The sequence below is a fragment of the Trachypithecus francoisi genome, unplaced genomic scaffold (genome assembly GCF_009764315.1).
Source record: "Trachypithecus francoisi isolate TF-2019V2 unplaced genomic scaffold, Tfra_2.0 Lachesis_group13, whole genome shotgun sequence".
NCBI classification, from domain to species: Eukaryota; Metazoa; Chordata; class Mammalia; order Primates; family Cercopithecidae; genus Trachypithecus; species Trachypithecus francoisi.
Window position 1 is genome coordinate 109,611,740 of NW_022681458.1, and position 18,856 is coordinate 109,630,595.

An 18,856-nucleotide genomic window follows, 5' to 3' on the forward strand; every position below is an offset into this window, starting at 1 on the left:
TGGTGGCACATGCCTACACTCTGGAGGCTGAGGTGGGCATAAGGCTTGAGGCTGGGAGGCGGAGGTTGCTAGAGCCATGATCACATTACTGTACTTCAGCCTTTGTGACACAGCAAGACTATCTCCAAAATAAGACAAAACAAAAATAAAACAAAAACACCAAAAAAAAAAAGTACAAGAATAATCTAAGTCAATCTAAGTGCCTTAATAAACTTTGTCATTTGTAATCCTCACAACAAGCCTATGAGGTTAAGTGTATTATACTGTCTGTTTTACAAAAGAGGAAGTAAGCTTTAAGATGATCGGTGACTTGTTCAAGGTCACACATCAGTAAGGAACACAATGTGTTCTATCCCTCCAACAGAAACACTAACTACCTTCCAGAATAAACAATAGTTTCCATGTCAGGATCATGCATAATAGCTACTTGGAGCCTCTTAGATGCAGAGCCCATAGGGAATTTCTTCTCATTTCCTGCTTCACTAAAAACATTATTGTGATTTTCAAATGAGTCCCAGCTGTAACTGTACCACACAGAACATCACAGTTTCGCCAGGGGCTGCTGCTATTCATTCATGGCTCCTACTATGTGCCAGGCAAAAGGTACTACGTTCTGGGGCACAGCGGGGAACAAAACAGACCCAAGTCCCTGCTCTTTCAGAACTTACACTGTAAGCTTACATTGTCAGCTCATACAACAAATACTTGATGCTAAGTAGCTTGAGTGTTATAAAGAATGAGAGTAACAGTGGGCTTGGGCCCTCCTGTGAAGGAGGGAAGGCTAACTTCTCTGAAACAGAAGGAATGGGCATGGCTGTGTTCTAACAAACTTTATTTACAAAGAAGGAAGAGAGGAAGGGGTGGGGGAGAGCAAATGCAGAGGCGCAGAGACAGGTGAATGCTCAGCCACCATGCAACAGTCTTGTCCTAGAAGACAGCCACCATGCCTTAGTAGACTTGAGAGGGTGCGGAGCTTTTTAGGGTGTCCGCAGCAGCATGAGGTCTGCCCAAGCACTTCTGACAGCAAAAGAGCACCAGGACACAGTTGGGAAGAAGCAGAGGGTCATAGAGAGCTATGGCCGCCAGGTAAGACAAGGGACATTCTGAGCCTTATCATTTGAACATGGCAATGGCAGACTCCAACCCCACACATGTGCGTGCAATCACTCCTCAATCCAGACTTGAAGTAGTGGTGCTGCATGAAAGAAAGGGTCTTTAATGACTGAGGAGTAGAAGAATGAGCCCCTTATTCTGAGTTTACTTCTCCTGTCTAAAACATTCCCAAGGTCTTCCTCAGAGCTTTTGACTGGCCTGGGTGTGCTTATGAACTTGGCCTGACTTTGATGAGGATACTGGGCAGGCTGGACTCTACCACAGGATGGCTGGAAAAGTCCCAAGCCACAGAGAGGCCCATTTTTAGGTTCCAAGCTTTTTAAACCAAAAAGCCCTTTCTTTAATCACATCAGCCACGTCACCATAGAGTAACTAAAGCCTTCTCAGACACACCAAACAGCCCAGCTATTTTTTTCCCTACCAGTTTCACTCCAAGAACAGTGCATTTCCCTCAAGGGCAGGGAATTTCTACTTTGGCAACAGTGGTTTTCCACATTATCCCACAACAGTCCCAGTCCTCAAAAAAAAAAAGAAAGAAAGAAAAAAAAGAAACCATTCCTATTCCTTGACCATATTTCCCTATTTGTAGGAAGAGAGACACCAAAGTGAGGAAAAAAAAAACACAAACTAAAAAACCCTCTACATGCTTGCATCTTTAATGAAAGCCAACCTGTTTTTATTCCTTTTTCACAGGAGAGGTGGAAGGCAACACTTGCAAAAGGTCTCATTCGAATCTCAGAACATTATCTGGATCTGCAACACACAGCGGCTGCTAACCTTTCAGAGCAATCTTCAGCAGTTCTAAATGGTGTTAACATCTTAGATACAGCATCCTAAGCCAATGAGGGTCAATCAGAAGCCCACTGCAGTTACCTCTCCACTGCCCCCAACCAGCAACCAAAAGCCCTATGCTGGTTCTCCAACCCTGGTGTGTGCCTCCTTAAGGAAAAAACTTCCTTCCTCCCACAGAGAAAGCAGTGAACTATAGGGTGAGGTCAAGGTCTGGTTTCCGCATAAGAACATCCATACTGATACCAGAAGTCACAGCCTACAGGGCTCTGCATGAGCTGCTGGCTTCTCACCGCCTCAAACACCTTCCATGCCATTCCTTGCTCACTTTGTTCTAGCTACAGTGGCCTCCCTTCTACCCTGGAGTGCATATGCTGGCCTTAGGGCCTAGCACACACCATGCCTTCTCCCTGGCATGCTCTGCCTCCACCTCTCTTTCCACTGTACCTGGCTGCTCCTTTGTGTCATTTGGTTAAAAGTTACCTCCAGAGAGGGAGGTGACCTTCCAGTGCAAAGTAGTCCCTCAGATATTTTTTATTATTTATTTATTTATTTATTTATTTTATTTATTTATTTATTTATTTATTTATTTATTTATTTATTTTTTTTTTTTTTTGAGACGGAGTCTCGCTCTGTCACCCAGGCTGGAGTGCAGTGGCCGGATCTCAGCTCACTGCAAGCTCTGCCTCCCGGGTTCACGCCATTCTCCTGCCTCAGCCTCCCAAGTAGCTGGGACTACAGGCGCCTGCCAACGCGCCCGGCTAGTTTTTTGTATTTTTAGTAGAGACGAGGTTTCACCATGTTAGCCAGGATGGTCTCGATCTCCTGACCTCGTGATCCGCCCGCCTCGGCCTCCCAAAGTGCTGGGATTACAGGCTTGAGCCACCGCGCCCGGCCTATTTATTTATTTTTTGAGACGGAGTCTCACTCTGTCGCCCAGGCTGGAGTGCAGTGGCACAATCTCGGCTCACTACAAGCTCCGCCTCCCAGGTTCACACCATTCTCCTGCCTCAGCCTCCCGAGTAGCTGGGACTACAGGCGCCCGCCACCATGCCCGGCTACTTTTTTTGTATTTTTAGTAGAGACAGGTTTCACCATGTTAGCCAGGCTGGTCTCGATCTCCTGACCTTGTAATCTATCCGCCTCGGCCTCCCAAAGTGCTGGGATTACAGGCATCAGCCACCGTACCCGGCCATCCCTCAGATATTTTAAATACTATCCCCATTTTTCTTCCTGGAATGTACTCTGCTGTCTCACTTTCTCTTGTTTATTATTTCTTCCTTCCAAAGATAACAAAGCATCTATGAGAGCAGGGCCTTTGTCCATCTGTTTCTCACTGTATGCACAAAATGTGAGGGATAGTCCAGCCAATGACAGACATTTCCTGAAGGACCAGGCTTGAAAAACACAAGCCAAAGGGCCAGTCTAGGACTAAAAAGCTCAGGGAACCAGGAGACAGGCAGAAGGTAGGGAAGAGCAGGCACACAGAACCGGGAGGTCAAGGAGGAATCAGGCAGCAGGCAAGTGGGATGGGGGTCGGCAGAGAGAAACTGGGAGCCCACAGCTGCTTGAGCCTGAGCTAGCAGCTTTTCTAGGACAGTGTCCCAGCCCAGAGAAGCCAGGGTTAACAAGGTGTGGATGTACCATGAGGGGAAATGTCACCTCGCCTCAGGTTTCCATTACTGTTCATTAGAGAACACAAGCGGACCGGGTCTGTCCAGTTAGATAAGAGGTATCACTAAGGATCAGAATTTGGGTCAGGCTATTGGAGACAGAGATCAATTCACCTCAGAAACAAGAATCGCATTGACTCGGGTGAGTGGCACCATCCATGACACAATTCCCGAGACGTCACTGGCAGGCATGGCCCCTGCCACACTGGCTGGGAGATGCAGATGGGGCTGACCTGCAGAGGGCTCTGGCTCTACACTTGCCTGGGAGGCGAAAGCCAACACACTCCTCTCTAGACTGACAGAGTAATACACAGAAAAGCCCTCCACACTGCAATAACAAATGCACTGAATGTTCCACACGGGCTGCCCAGGAGATCTTCCGGGTATCACTTTGGAGTTGCCAAATCCAAAAGAAGTTCAGAAGTCTCTTTTCAAATCACCAAAACAAGGATGGGTTGGGGCAGGGAAGATATTCTTCAAGTTCTATTATTGTTTGAGTACTAGTCACAAACCACACTAACAGCCAACAATAAGCACACAATGTCAGGCACCTGACACACAGCACCTTGCTCATGTCTCACAGTCCTTGGTGAGAGGCACTGACACCCCACTTTAAAGCAGTTTTGTGCTTCTAGGGCCTAAGTCATGCAGGCAGGATGTGGCAAAGACAAACCAGTTGGCTCCGAAACCCATGCTCCTAACCACTACAACTCTCGACCTGCTACTTAGAAGAAGCATTTTCAGAGGCTAGAGAAATGCTGCATTTATATATGTGCACCTTATGAAGATGTCATGAGTGAATCCAAACACAAGCGTGAAAGAGACTTGGGACACACACATACCCACAAAATCCAGTAGATAGACTCACCGAGAGACTATTGAGGTCAGAGACTGATAAACATTTTTGGTAAAGAACCAGACAGTAAATATTTAGGCTTTGCAGTCTGTATGACAACCACTCAACTCTGCCACTATAGTGCAAAAGCAGCCACAGACTGCATACAATCAAATGGGCATGGCTTTCTTTACAAACACAGGTACCAAGGAAGACTTGGCCCATAGGCCATGGTTTGATGACTCTGCCTTAGACCATGGGAGTCCTGGGAAGTAGCTGAATCAATAAGGAACTTGATCAGATGAGCATTTAGAATAACTATGGTGACTGCTGATCAATGGATTCAGAATGTTTCAGATGTATTATGAAATAAATACTGGAATTATCATGTTTATCTGTTATTGCATTTGTTACAAACAAGTGGGAGTGGAGGTGTTCCAATAAAACTATTTACACAATCAGACAAAGGTCCTGAATTTAGAGCACAGGTCATAGTTCACCGAGCCCTGCTGCCCTGGAATCTCTAACCAGAAATTCTAATAAATCAGCAATCATCTAAAATCAGCTACTACAATCCCTCAAATACCTACTGTAGATCCATTTATCCTGAGAGCCTCTGATTATACCAATATGGGGATGAGAGAAAGATGGAATTTTTTTCTTCATTTTGCGGGATTCATTTAAACCAGACACAAATCCCAGCCATACAGGATCAACTCTTCACTCTTTCAAAGCAGATGTGTAGGCAGTGCACTGCACATAGGCTGCATTTATGGCAAAAAAGAGACTGCAAACTAATGGCCCATGCATCCCCAACACCGTTCTGCCAGCCCAGCTACACCACTAAGAATCCTACAGTCTCTGCACCACCATGTGACATTAACTGCCAGGGCTGCCTGCATGTCACACAATGTTACTAATACTGACAGATTCCAAGGGAAGCATATGTCATCAGACTGGCTCTCCAGCTTCTAGGACTGGTCCTAGACTATACTAATCCCTAGTACGATCCTCTCGTTTAATCCAAATTGTTGGTGCCAGAACTGGAAACCAGGGGGAAGACTAGGCTTTCAAGTTTAAAATAACTAAAATCAGGCCATGCACGGTGGCTCACACCTATAATCCCAGCACTTTGCGAGGTCAAGGCGGGCGGACCACCTGAGGTCAGGTGTCCGAGACCAGCCTGGCCAACATGGTGAAACCCCATCTCTACTAAAAATACAACAAGCAGCTGGGCGTGGTGGTGTGTGCCTGTAATCCCAGCTACTCTGGAGGCTGAGGCTTGAACCTGGGAGGCGGAGGTTGCAGTGAGCCAAGATCATACCATTGCATTCCAGCCTGGGCAACAAAGCAAGACACTATCTCAGAAACAAACAAAAAAACCTAAAACCAGTTATCTGCTTGATAACATCCTTAAAAAGATGATGTCAGATGGCGTTTGTGGTTTCCACTCTTAGTACAGTTCTCCAAGGTGGCAGGAAGGGGACAATTACCACATGTCTAAAGACATTTTGACTGTCACAACTAGGGAGCTGTTACTGGCATCTAGTGGGTAGAGACCCCAGAGATGCTGCTGATATCCTATCCACAATCAAGACCTATTTAGACCAAAATGTCAACAGCACCAAATGAGACACTGTGTCTTAGTAGGATCTCACCATGTGATAACCCTCAATACCTCAAGCACATGCATACAAGTCCAATTAAATTCCAGAAACTCAGCTTCCAAAACCACTTTGATATGTTAAAGTTGATTAGAAGAAAGAGAAAACTAGCAGTGTGAGTTAGAGTTGTTCATGTGACCTGTTTGATTGTTTCTTTGCTGTTTTTGAGAAAAAGACAAATTATTTTGCTAAGGTTCATCTACAAAAGTAAGTTGGAGTGAATAATTTCTATAGTTTCTTTGAGATGCAAAGTCCTACGATTACAGGCATATAAGGTGGCTGAAATTCTAACAGTCTATTCTGGGATTTTTTGTAACTTAAAAAATAATATCTCTGTGAGGCTGAAAAGCTAAGACCAAATTATTGTCCTTAAGTAGGGAAGCCTTCCCTATGAGATTTTTAGCAGTACACAAGAAATAAAAACAGCCAAAACAACTGGAGAAATTTAAAGCCTACAAATTTGCTATTTGTGGAGCTTCCTCTTGGCCGTAGAAAAGGTTTGACAGACTAAGAGAAACGAGAAAATTACCACTGAGCTGTAACTCTTTCCCTTCAAAGCTATAACATGAAATGCACACAACCAGAAACTTTAAAACTGTACCTGTGTTACCTGCTATGTTATATACATTGGTAACACTAATGGTGACAATCAGCTTTATTTTCTGTTGGTTTATCTAAACTACACTGGAAACGTTACAGAAGTGAGTCAATGAGCAATTTTAAAATGCAACTCTAGGGCCGGGCGCGGTGGCTCAAGCCTGTAATCCCAGCACTTTGGGAGGCCGAGACGGGCGGATCACGAGGTCAGGAGATCGAGACCATCCCGGCTAACATGGTGAAACCCCGTCTCTACTAAAAATAAAAAAAAAAACTAGCTGGGCGAGGTGGCAGGCGCCTGTAGTCCCAGCTACTCGGGAGGCTGAGGCAGGAGAATGGCGTAAACCCGGGAGGCGGAGCTTGCAGTGAGCTGAGATCCGGCCACTGCACTCCAGTCCGGGAGACAGAGCGAGACTCCGCCTCAAAAAAAAAAAAAATGCAACTCTAGGAAAAACTACCTAGTTGTTTTTTCAGTGTAAGTTCCCACAGTCGAATCCCATTTTTTAAAGCCATCAGTTCAAAAAAAGTACCATTTTATTTAGATATATTAAAAGCCAATGCCTACACTTTTAACAGATTAAAAGCAGAGAGTATGATTATTTACATAGTAAGAACTAGAAAAGAATTTCTACAATGTTCCTTAGAAGCATCTCCTAATAAATATATATATATACACACACACACGTGTGTATAAAATTTTACTTTTTTTTTTTTTTTTGAGACGGAGTCTGGCTCTGTCGCCCAGGCTGGAGTGCAGTGGCCGGATCTCAGCTCACTGCAAGCTCCGCCTCCCGGGTTTACGCCATTCTCCTGCCTCAGCCTCCCGAGTAGCTGGGACTGCAGGCACCCGCCACCTCGCCCGGCTAGTTTTTTGTAATTTTTAGTAGAGACGGGGTTTCACCGTGTTAGCCAGGATGGTCTCGATTTCCTGACCTCGTGATCCGCCCATCTCGGCCTCCCAAAGTGCTGGGATTACAGGCTTGAGCCACCGCGCCCGGCCTACATATTTTAAAAACAAGTTTTTTCCCCTTTTGGAAAGAAAAAAGAACATGTATAACTGAGTATGATTTCCTGTGTCTGAACTCAATCTGCACTGAACTGTTGCTGCACATTTTTGGGAGTCACGATTTGAACTCTGCATACTTCAGGGCACCTTCCTTGAGTGGGTCACAAAACAGAACTCCACTTTCTCCACCTCACCTAACCCCATTCTTGTATCTCATCTATACTATCATGGAGACCACTTCAGTGAGACCACTGAAACCTCAATTCAATGATCAGACTCTTTCACTCAACAACAGATCATCTGCTACAGACCAATTCTGCTCTGCAAAACACAGCATAATCTAAATTCCATTTGCAATTTTTTTTGTAAGTATTTGTGTATATATATATATTTTTTGGTGTGTATATGCAGAATATCAGAAAAATATACACTGAAATGTTAACTGCGGTTATTGCCTGGAGTAGTAGACTTATGTGTAATTTTTTCCTTTTTTTGCTTGTCTACAGCTTCCAACTTTTTCTATATTAAACATAAAAGAAAAATAAGTTACATTCCATATGTGTATCTTTTTACTCTTTATGATTTCAAAAATAATTCTGAAAGAAAATTCTTTTAAAAAAAAGGAACAAGTACACAAAGATTCCTTTCAAAGTGAGGGCAATTAGAGACAAGGGCAAGAAGAAGAGCAACATAACCTCAAGAAGCCAAAGATTAAAACTCACTAGGATGAGTGCCAGTGTCCTACTTATCGGCTGGAGGGAGGCACACAATTGGCTCTAAGTTTACTGGCTTCCATTCCTCCCCATCCTCTTCACCTCACCCCTACCAGCCTTAATTAAGTTTTGTTTAGGGAACGATGAAAATATTTTTCAGCATTCCCTGAACTCACTCCCACATGAGATCACATGGCTCCTGAAATGTGCTCAGGAAGAAGGAGCTAGCTGCAAACACAACCAATAGAGCCCTAACTATCCTAACCCATTGATTCCAGGGGAAAGTGTGTCTGCATACACCAGCTCAGAACAATGAAAACGGCATTGCTTTGATTTCCTAAAGATACCTCTCTGTGTGCAATTCACTGCTTATGAAGGCAATGGCAAGTGTCAGTCCATGACAAGACCATGTCTGGGAGCTTCTAGGGCCATTTCAAGGCCAAGGCACACTTTAATGGAGAGGTCCCAGAAACACAGTGCTTACCATAAGCTGTCATGACTCCAGCATATGGCCCATCCACCACATTCCTGTTTTCTTCTGCCAGTGCCTTGATGTACCTTTTGCTGAGGTCCAGGATCTGCTCACGCAGCATGGAGCTGCTTTCAGGCTGAGTTCGCTGCTGGATGGTAAAGTGCAGAAGCATCATACCCCAAATGAAGCCAAAAGTCACCAGGAAAAAGCCCAGCTTCTGAGAGGACAACTTCCACGGAGTAAAGACAGCCATTGCTCTCCAGCAACTTCACCTGTCCTTGGCTCTTAATGCGTAGAAAATAGACACAAATTCATGGTGTAGGTTGAGTGTGAGAGTCTGCTGGTCTCACTCTGGCTCCTGTGTCAGCTGATTGCCTTTCCTCACTTCCATTCTGCTGTGAAGGAGGAGAAGAATTAGCAAAGTAGTCATGGCACAATACAGCAAAATAAACCAGAAGCCATGTTTTCACTTGAATACCTCTAAGTAAAATGTCAACTCTTAAATTTCCTAGTTTAATACCTTATGATTCAGGATCTGTAAGCTGAGGGGAAATCTGGCTAGGCAACAAGAAGCTAAGCAAATATGAAGGGGGAAGTGTGTGTCTGCGTGTGTTAACAGGTGTAGTGGGGCTGTTCCAGCCTGGACCAAATTCAAAACAGGAAGTTTGTTTTGCAAGGTGGGGAGAAGATGGAAGGATATTTCACTGAATGTCAGCAAAAACCCAAGCAGAGGGTGGAGTCATATCACCATCAGGCACTTTTGTGTGCCTGTAACTTAAGCTTACAAAGTTATTATTATGTGCTTCTGGCAAGGACTAGAACATGCAACTGGTGAGGTGAGCAAGAAAGTGGATGTCCCCTTGGGGGTAACTAGACAAGGAAGAGGTAGATTGCTCCATCTTATTTGAGCATGGCCAGCTTTCACTATCAGTGTTTAGAGATGAGATGGCTCTCTCAGGGCCAACAGGCAACCTCTCTAGGTGCACCAGCACAGAGAAGGTATGCCAGAGGTACAAGCGGGGGTAACGCTTTCCCAGCTACATGAGGGAAAGCTATACCTCACTGCTCAGTTGCATGCTGTAGCACAAGAAATGTGGAACACCTGGCAGGCAGATTTTCTGTGGTTCTCACTTTCACTCCCACCATGAGGCAAAATGAGACATTAAAAGGCAGAGTAGTTTCAATATTAATGCAGCCAGATCCTATCTAATGCAAGTACAGACCAGGCCACTCTTCTCAATCAGGGCTTCCAACAAGTAGGACCTAAGCACAGGTTGCAAATGGTTACCAGTATGCCCATCCCTTCAGCCAGAGTCCTGGGCCTAATACCAGTCAGCTTACGAACAGCGCCATTTTCTAAGTGCCACGCAAGGGACAGACAGAGCAATGATCCCGATCCCTTATAAGGGACTAACCCAGGATGTACTTCAGAGTGTACATATATGCTTTAAAGGATTCTTCTTTGCAAGCAGCCCAAACGAAAATGGTAGCAGGATCTTGAAGCAATTAGCTTTCAGAGCCCTGGATCACTGTTGGTCTGCCTCTTACTGTTTTCCCCTTGCCTATCAACCGATAACCAGTAGTTGGTAGTACTACCATTAATAAAAATAAATTATAAATTCTAGCTATGTCCCAGACATTGTGACACACAATCTTTTGTGGCTTAGCTCACTGAATCTGTATGGTAAGAAGTATGAATATTATCATCTCTGTTTTATGAGAAACATGAGAAAAGAAAGGCAAAAGGTCATTAACTTGGCGAAGGTCAGCCAGCTATGTGGCAGAGGACTGACCATCTAGGCATGGCCCAGGGGTTATTAAACCATGCCCCACTTTCCCTATGTCATCCTCACTCCCCCAGCAGCCTGTTTGTATATGGCAGACAATGATATGTATATGCTTAATGGGTCATGAAAAGCAATAAAGAATATGTAACTGATACTCTATGTAACCCACAAGGCCTAAAATATTTACTACCTATCTCTTAACAGAAAAGATTTGCCAACCTCTCAATTCTAGACCAGTGGTTCTCCAAATGTGGTCCCAAACTCAGTAACGGCAGCATCGTCAGTGAGAAATGTGAATTTTCAGGCCCCACCCACACCCACTGAATCAGCAACTGGGGAGATGTGGTCCACAGCCTACACTTTAACAAGTCTTGAGGTGATTCTGATGCACACTTAAGTTTCAGAGCCCTTGACCAGGCAGTCTGATTCCAGACCCATACATTCCATCACTATTCAATACCACCACAATGCCCATTAAAATGAGGCTCAACTTCTGTCTTATACTATCATGACATAAGTTCCTCTGCCCCATCACACTCCTCTCCCCCTGCGTACCTGCTGGTCTGCTCATCACCACAAACCCTGCACATGTTTCCTCGGGGCTTCCCAGTCTTCACTTGGCTGCTCCTCCCACCCAGCTGGCACATGAGTGCTCTCCATTATGCTGACAATCAAACCCAGCCTCTCTACCAAACCCAAGCTCCAGTCCCACCTGCCTCAGACCACTTTCTCCAGGGCTCCAGCCTGCAGTGTTCCTTTCCTAGTCTTACAACACTTTTGACAATGGAATACTATTGAACCAGAAGAAAAGAGAGAAATTCTGTCTTTTGCAGCAACAGGGATAAACCTGAAGGACATTATGCTAAGTAAAATAATCCAGGCACAGAAAGGCAAATACTGTACAATCTCACATGCAGATGCTAAAAAGTTGGTATCATAGGAGATAACAGAACAGTGGTTACCAGGGGTGGGGAGGAGAGAAGGGGATGGGGAGGGAGTGGTCAGTGGGTAAAAAGTTATAGTTAGGAGGAATAAATTCTGGTGTTCTATTGCACAGCAAGGTGACTATGGTTAATAATAATGTATATTTCTAAAAGAGACAATTTTAAGTGTTCTCACCACAAAAGTAATGATAATTATTTGAGGGTGATGTGCATGCTAACTACCCTAATTTGATCATTTCACAATGTATATGTGGATTGAATCTCACATTGTACTCCATTATTATGTATAACTATTGTATCAAATTAAAAAAATTTTAAAACAGGGAATAAAGGAGTATTACGAGTTAAAAACAACGGTCCACCTTGGATTGTTTAAAGTTTCTATGTGTGACTCCATGACATACTTTAGGAAGCCCCTCCCCCAACACACACCTTCCCAGAGAAAGGCACTGACCACAATGGCACAATAAAGTATCTGCTAAGTGAATAAGTCGCCTAAGGCACTACAGGACTTTGTTCAGCCCTTCTAATTGCAGGCCAACCAACCAGCACCTGCCCTCTTTCCTTCCTCCACTCCGCTCCGCTCCAAGTCTATATTGAGCATGAGCTGTCATCAGGCCCTGGTGACTGAACAGTGAACAAGATGGAGTTTCTACCCAAAGGGGCTGACACTCTGAAAGCCACATTATGAACTAGATGCTGCACTTAGCTCCTTGGGAACTGGCTTTTTTTTTTTTTTTTTTAAATAACCCATACTCATTACTTAATTTTACCCCAGGGCTGAAGGAATTTTCCTAGAGCAAGCCAGTGAGGTACTATATCAAAAAAGGTGATTTTCTTTCACTATTTTAGTAAAGAGTCCGAATCACTGGCAGGAATTAGCTGTCCACTTTCAGACAGGAAGCCCCACTCTACTTCCTCAATTAACCCTGCTAAATAGGCTGCTCAAGCTGTGGAGTTAAAACAAAGATCAAGGACTAGGACCTGAACGATGGCTTCCTTAGAAGGTAGAAGGCTTCTTCTCCGTCCTTGCCTTGGAGAGGGTCCAACACATCCAGATGGTGTATCACAGGGGCAAAGAGATGGCCAAAAAATCTCAGCCTAGGTAAAATTATCCCAGTTCAGAGACATGCAAATTTGAAGTGAAAATCCCTACCTATGAGGAGTTCAGAGTACAGTTCTGATTAGGGAGGGCCCAGATTTTAAGTGACTATAGAAGTGCCAGGAAACTTCTCTTCTCCAGTGGTACTTAGAGCTTGAAATGATAGAAACGATATCAGCATACACACAGCACACATAGAGAATCACAGAATGCGTCTCTACAATTCCTATTGAGATGACAGAACTTAAGACTTTTCAAAAGCATTATTCAGGAGACACCCTTATCTCTCACAGTAACAGGTGGACAACGAGGAGGATAATGAACAGCCATCCTCACAGAGAGTCTTGATGCCACAAAATGACAAGGAGAATCATCAGGAATGACCTGACAATTAATGAGGAAGCCCCAGACTAACAGTGATCAAGAAGTTGTTGCCGGAGCTAAGAAGATGGCTATCTCCAGACCTTCTAACAGCTGGGTCCTCTAGCTAAGTGCATCCAGTGGGCACAGTGGGACTATACAGTGGATCTCAGAAGACCTTGTTGCCCACCAGAGTAACGTCAGCTCATGGCTGTGACTTCATCAATTCACCTCCAGAAAAAAGTTTGCACCAAGTCTGTTTGCAGAACTAGCCACTTCAACATGCATTCCCTCTATCCTCCTACTTCCTAAAAGGGTAGCAATCACCTTGCTCCTTCCCACTCACGCCTCAACACAACAAAATCATCTTCCACCTTTCTAAAGATAGTCAGAGATCTCTGGCAAAGAAATGTGTCCATTCTCCTGAAAACAAAAAAAAAGCACATGAAAAAATGCTTAACATCATTAGCCATTAGAGGAAATGCAAATCAAAACCACAATGAGATACCAACTTCACACTCATAAGGACATACAGATAAGAACAAGTGTTGGTGAAGATGTGGAGAAATTGGAACCCTCATCTACCACTGGTGGGAATGTCAAATGGCGCAGCCAGTGTGGGAAATAATCTGGCAGTTCCTCAAATAGTTAAACATGGAGTTACCGTATGACCCAAACAATTCTGCTTCTAGGAATTCTCCCAAGAGAAATGAAAATATGTGTCTACACAAAAACTTGTACACAGAAGTATTCAGCAGCACTATCCATACTCAGCAGTATTATCCATAATAAACAAAAGTGAAACCAGGCCAATGTGCATCAACTGAGGAAACAAAACTGCCATATCCATGCAATTAAATATTATCTGGCTATAAAAAGGAATGAACTGATTATGCTACACATAGATGACTCTTAAGAACATTATACTAAGCGAAAAAAAGTCACAAAAAAACACATATTGCATGATTCCATTTATATTAAATGTCTAGAATAGGCAAATCTGTAAAGGCAGAAAATACATTAGTACTTGCTTAGGGCTGGGGTATGGAGAATGAAGGAAATGAGAGGTGATAGGTTAGGTGTGTAGGGTTTTCCTAGGGTGCAACAAAAAGGTTCTAAAAATTGTGGTGATGGGAGTATAATTCTGTGGACATACCAAAAGTCATGGAGTCGTACACTTTTAAATGGGAGGATGGGTATTATATGTGTATCATATCTCAAAAAAAAAAAAAAAAATGTAAGTCCACCTCTAAAGCTATGGGGAAAAGGAGGAGTTTGGCTTAGAGCAGGCAGATGAGCGTCATGGGCCTAGCACGGCCAAGACCAGGGCAGGAACTAAGGGCTGGCCACAGGCCTAGCAACAGAAGCAACTCACAGCGATCTACTTACAGTTCACCACATACGAGCGCTCTTATAACCTCTGGATCACAACCTCACAGGCCTCCCTTCAGAAGGCTCCTGGCAAATGCCAATTTCTCAACCCACCTGAGAACACTGAGCAGCAGCCCAGTTCCAATGGAGTGAGAACCAGACCAACGAAGCAGTTCCTCCAGGTGGCCATCCAACATCCCTGGAGGCCCTATTTCTTACACAAGGGCCTGCCTCCTGATATCCTTTGTTTATCAGAGGATAAACAAAGGCAGAAAAGCCTATCCCTTCAGAAGCAATGCCAGCCCCAAGCAGAGATTTGGTCTCTTCCAGTAGCCCTGCAGGACAATACCATCCCATGTGCCACATTCACATAGGACAGCGCTGCTTTAACTTAGTGGTCCCCAGACCTCTTTGTCCTCTCTGTGTACCACCTGAGCTCCTTCATAGACATCCTTAAATGGTGGCTAGGGGCCTATATTTAGCTTCACCATGTACAGTAACCTTCAAGAAATCCTAAGTCGGCTGTGTCCACCCAATTTCCTTGGAAAATCCCACCCACATCTCCACCCTCCAATCTCACCCCACCTCCTGCATAAAGCCTCCAGGGGCTCCCTAGACTGAGGGGAGCTCCCCTTCCTTGGAGTACTCGCACTCACTCCCCTTCCGTGGAATACTCGTACTCACAGCAGTTCGTGCTCCTTCCTTGCTCTACAGGACTATCCCGTTTCATCTCGCCTAAGGGGTCTGTGAGGCCCCCAAAGACAAGAAATGCCAGCAGTTGCCATGCCTTGCACACAGAGGGAGGTCATTAAGTGTTTGCTAGATGAAAGGACAGGATGGTGGGGAAATGAGGTGAAGAAATGCAAATTAGCAAAGATCTCCAAGACCTCCTTCTGGTATCAGCCACAGAACCTGGGCATTCTGACAGTACATTTGCACCTTACCTTTTGCAAGATTTTACCCTTAGTAGTGAAACCCTTGAAGAGGCAGGGTTAAACTAAAGTGGATAGGATGGCAGTCAGGCATTAACAGAGAAGAAAACTAGAAAACACTCCAGAAAAAAATTCTAGGGGGCCAGTGCAGTGAGATTACAGAAACAAAATATGTCTAAGACAAGGGATGGAGGGGAAAGCACCAGAGAACCTTTCTCGGAGGCTACTTGTCTTGTCACTGTTATGCTGAGAAGATCACAGGAAATAACACCTGAAAGGGTGACGAGGAGAAACAGAGAACTTTGCATCAAAAACCTGAAAATCTTTGATCTGCAGCTTGTTCTACCACTGGCATTGTGTGATCCTAAGTGTCCATCTCCGTTTCCGCATGTATAATATGGAGAAAGTTCCAGAACCACAGAACACTGTTAGAGTTGGAGGAAGAGGGGTGAGCAACCGAGTTATTGGTTCTCAAACTGTGCTCCTAAGAACATCAAAAATTCATTCACAGAGATGTTCCAGAGGTTCCACAAATGTTTCATTTGACTTTTGGTTTTGTTTAAAATGTTTTTAAACATTTTTCAAAAAGAAGTTTGACATGCCAAATCCTAAGATACTAGAGACAATCAATAGACATATCAATTTATACTGCAGAGACTCAGCAAAACTGCCCTGGCTACCTCCATACCTTGGAGTTTGAACTTCAAATTCACACCTTACTGGTCACAAAATTAATGCTCAGTAGTGGTCTAGTTTACGTATTTTTTAAAATTCAGGCTCATATATCTATTCACATGAAATTATATGACAAAAAAGCACTACCCTAATTAAATGTCAGGTGAGAGTCGGTCACACGTCTTGAAGTTCCAAGGCTGCTTGCCTGACTTCCATGTTTTAAGTGACAATTGTCTTTAGATGTTAATAATTCAACTTTGAAACAATTTCTACTACTTCTCTTTTCAGCCTCCATGTCAATTTCCATTAAAAGCAACTTAGAGTGCTTGGTAAATTATTTTTTAAAATAGTAGCCACTCCCATTCATAATTAGAGGAATGTGGATTGCTTCTACTCTGAACCAAAACACAGTGCAGAAATCATCTGGGTGCTAACCTTGCAATGACTGAACAACATCTTACAAAGCTCCTGGTTTTGTGGTCACCACAGAACCACATCTTGCTGGTGTATCAATCAACTTTAACAGGAAATATGATACATTTAAATGTATAAAATACCTTTTTACAGATTGGAAGACAATGTCTGGTTTTGTTTAGGAAAATAATCAAATGCAAACCCTCAGTTTATAGAGGAAGACCCTGAGGCCAGAAAATGTTATGTTTTCCGGTTAGAATCAGAATCAAACCAGCACCCTAGTCCTGCCTCCTAATACTACATGGCCTCCGCCAAACCAAGCTGAGTCTACCAGCTGCATGCAGAAACTCAGAAAGGAAGAGACCTCTCTGTATGAAACACAAAACAGAAACCAAAGTCCAGTATTATTAAGAAGCCATGAGTCTAATGGAATGTCCCACCAACCTCAAGGGTTGAATCAACACATGAAAGGGAGAAAAATACACATTTACAGGATTACTGGTGTAAGAAAGACAGATGGAACAGGGATGGGGGCAGTCTTCATCTAAATACAGTTGGTGTTAAAAGGAGAAGCAGAGGAGGAGGAAGGGACAGGCAAAGCAGCTTTCTCTTCTAAAATAAATCCAAATTCCTGGGAAGAAGCTCTGAGGTCATTCACTCCCCCAGATGGCCCAGTGCCACCAACCTGACACAGCCCACTCAGCAGGTGCCCAAAGCTCAACTGTGAATGCCTGACAGCTGTGATGCCACCGACTCTCTTCTAGCTCTAGGAAGCAAAGGAGCTCAGCAGCAGACAGGGGTGCTGCCCAAGAACAGGTATGAACAAAGACCCTTCACTTTCAGGACCTGGGTCCTTTTTTTTTTTTTTTGTAAACAGGAGAAACACATTCTAAGTGAAAACAGTCTGTTCCCTTTGGAACTGGCTAAACTAGTCTTATTTTAATTAACTAGCTGAAATACACCAGCTAAAAACAACACACCTTTGATATCTTGGGAAGACTCTTTGAATATCTGGGTTTTAAACAGCCCATCCCCTCTTACATTTGAAGTGATCAAAGCAAGACAGTCCTGTACCCAGAGTTTTAATTCATTATGCTACACCTGCATTTTTCCTGTGGGCAGAGAAAGGAAAACCTCCAACACCACCCACCCAAAGCAGATATTTGTCTTGCAGTTACACCATCCACTCAGTGGAGTTCAGGGCTCCATATCTGGCATCAATAGCAAAATAAATTTCCAAACACTGTAACAGGGCAGGTAAATCTGGGTCCAGAACATGCATTCTTCTTCCTGCCCTCTCTATTCCCAGTTTCCGCCACACTGACCCCAGCTGTTCTCTGCCATTCACAGGTATAAAGAAGAGAGATGGAACGGGGATGGGGGCAGTCTTCATCTAAATACAGTTGGTGTTAAAAGAAGAAGTAGAGAAGGAGGAAGGGACAGGCAAAGCAGCTTTAGAGGCAAAGCAGGCCACTAGAGGGCGTGGATGGGGGAAGAGAAAATCAACACTTGATGATTTTATCCTGACTTAGTCTCTTGGATGTGCACATTACTGGCAGGTGGACAAAAGGGAAAGAGGACAAGAGTGAGAAGGAAGCTGTGGCTGCTGGAGCACATAAGATCTTCACATGTTCTGTGAGTTTCATTCACCAGGCCCATACGATATTCACAGTTGACAGAATTTCCTAACAACAAAAAAAGGCAACAGCAGTAACTCCAAGAATTCTGAGGGGCCAGGTGCAGTGGCTCATGCCCGTAATCCCAGCACTTTGGGAGGCAGAGGGGGCTGGATCACGAGGTTGAGAGATTGTGACCATCCTGGCTAACTCAGTGAAACCCTGCGTCTACTAAAAATACAGAAAATTAGCTGGGCGTGGTGGCGGGCGCCTGTAGTCCCAGCTACTCCAGAGGCTGAGGCAGGAGAACGGTGTGAACCTGGGAGGCGGAGCTTGCAGTGAGCCGAGATCGCACCACTGCACTCCAGCCTGGGCGACAAAGCAAGACTCTACCTCAAAAAAAGAAAAAAGAAAAAGGATTTCTGAAAACAACTACTAAACCAAAACAAAGCATGGGTCCCTGAAAAATGAAATAAATCGCTTTAATCCAATGTTTCTCAATCTTTGCATAATTCACATATGGGTCTGAATAATTTTTGTTGTGGGAAGCTATTAGAGGTTTAGCAGCATTGCTGGCCTCTAGCCACTAGATGCCATGAGAGCCCTCCAATAACCCTCTATCACTACGGGGCTGTGACAATCAAAAAAGTCTCTCAATACTGCCAAAATTGCCTCGGTTGAGAGGGACTGCCTTACCAATTAACAGGATCTTATTCACCCACTGGAAGATACTCAGACAGGTTCTGCCCATGTGACTAGATTGCAGAGTGAGAGAGAAGCAGACCAAGGTGAA

General features: G+C 44.1%; 1 protein-coding gene across 8 annotated transcripts in view; it reads right to left on the bottom strand.

The window, feature by feature from the left end:
• Positions 1-18,856, bottom strand: part of MGAT5 (alpha-1,6-mannosylglycoprotein 6-beta-N-acetylglucosaminyltransferase) — a 334,005-nt gene that overhangs the window by 194,554 nt on the left and 120,595 nt on the right. For 3 of the 8 annotated variants that reach the window (XM_033231695.1, XM_033231699.1, XM_033231702.1), the window contains one exon: positions 8,875-9,254. In XM_033231695.1, coding sequence (XP_033087586.1) covers positions 8,875-9,115 — 241 coding nt within the window. In that variant the 5' untranslated portion in view covers positions 9,116-9,254. Of the gene's footprint in view, positions 1-8,874; positions 9,261-9,382; positions 9,460-18,856 lie in introns of those variants that run through there. The other 5 variants (XM_033231697.1, XM_033231698.1, XM_033231701.1 and 2 more) reach the window with 4 other exon arrangements.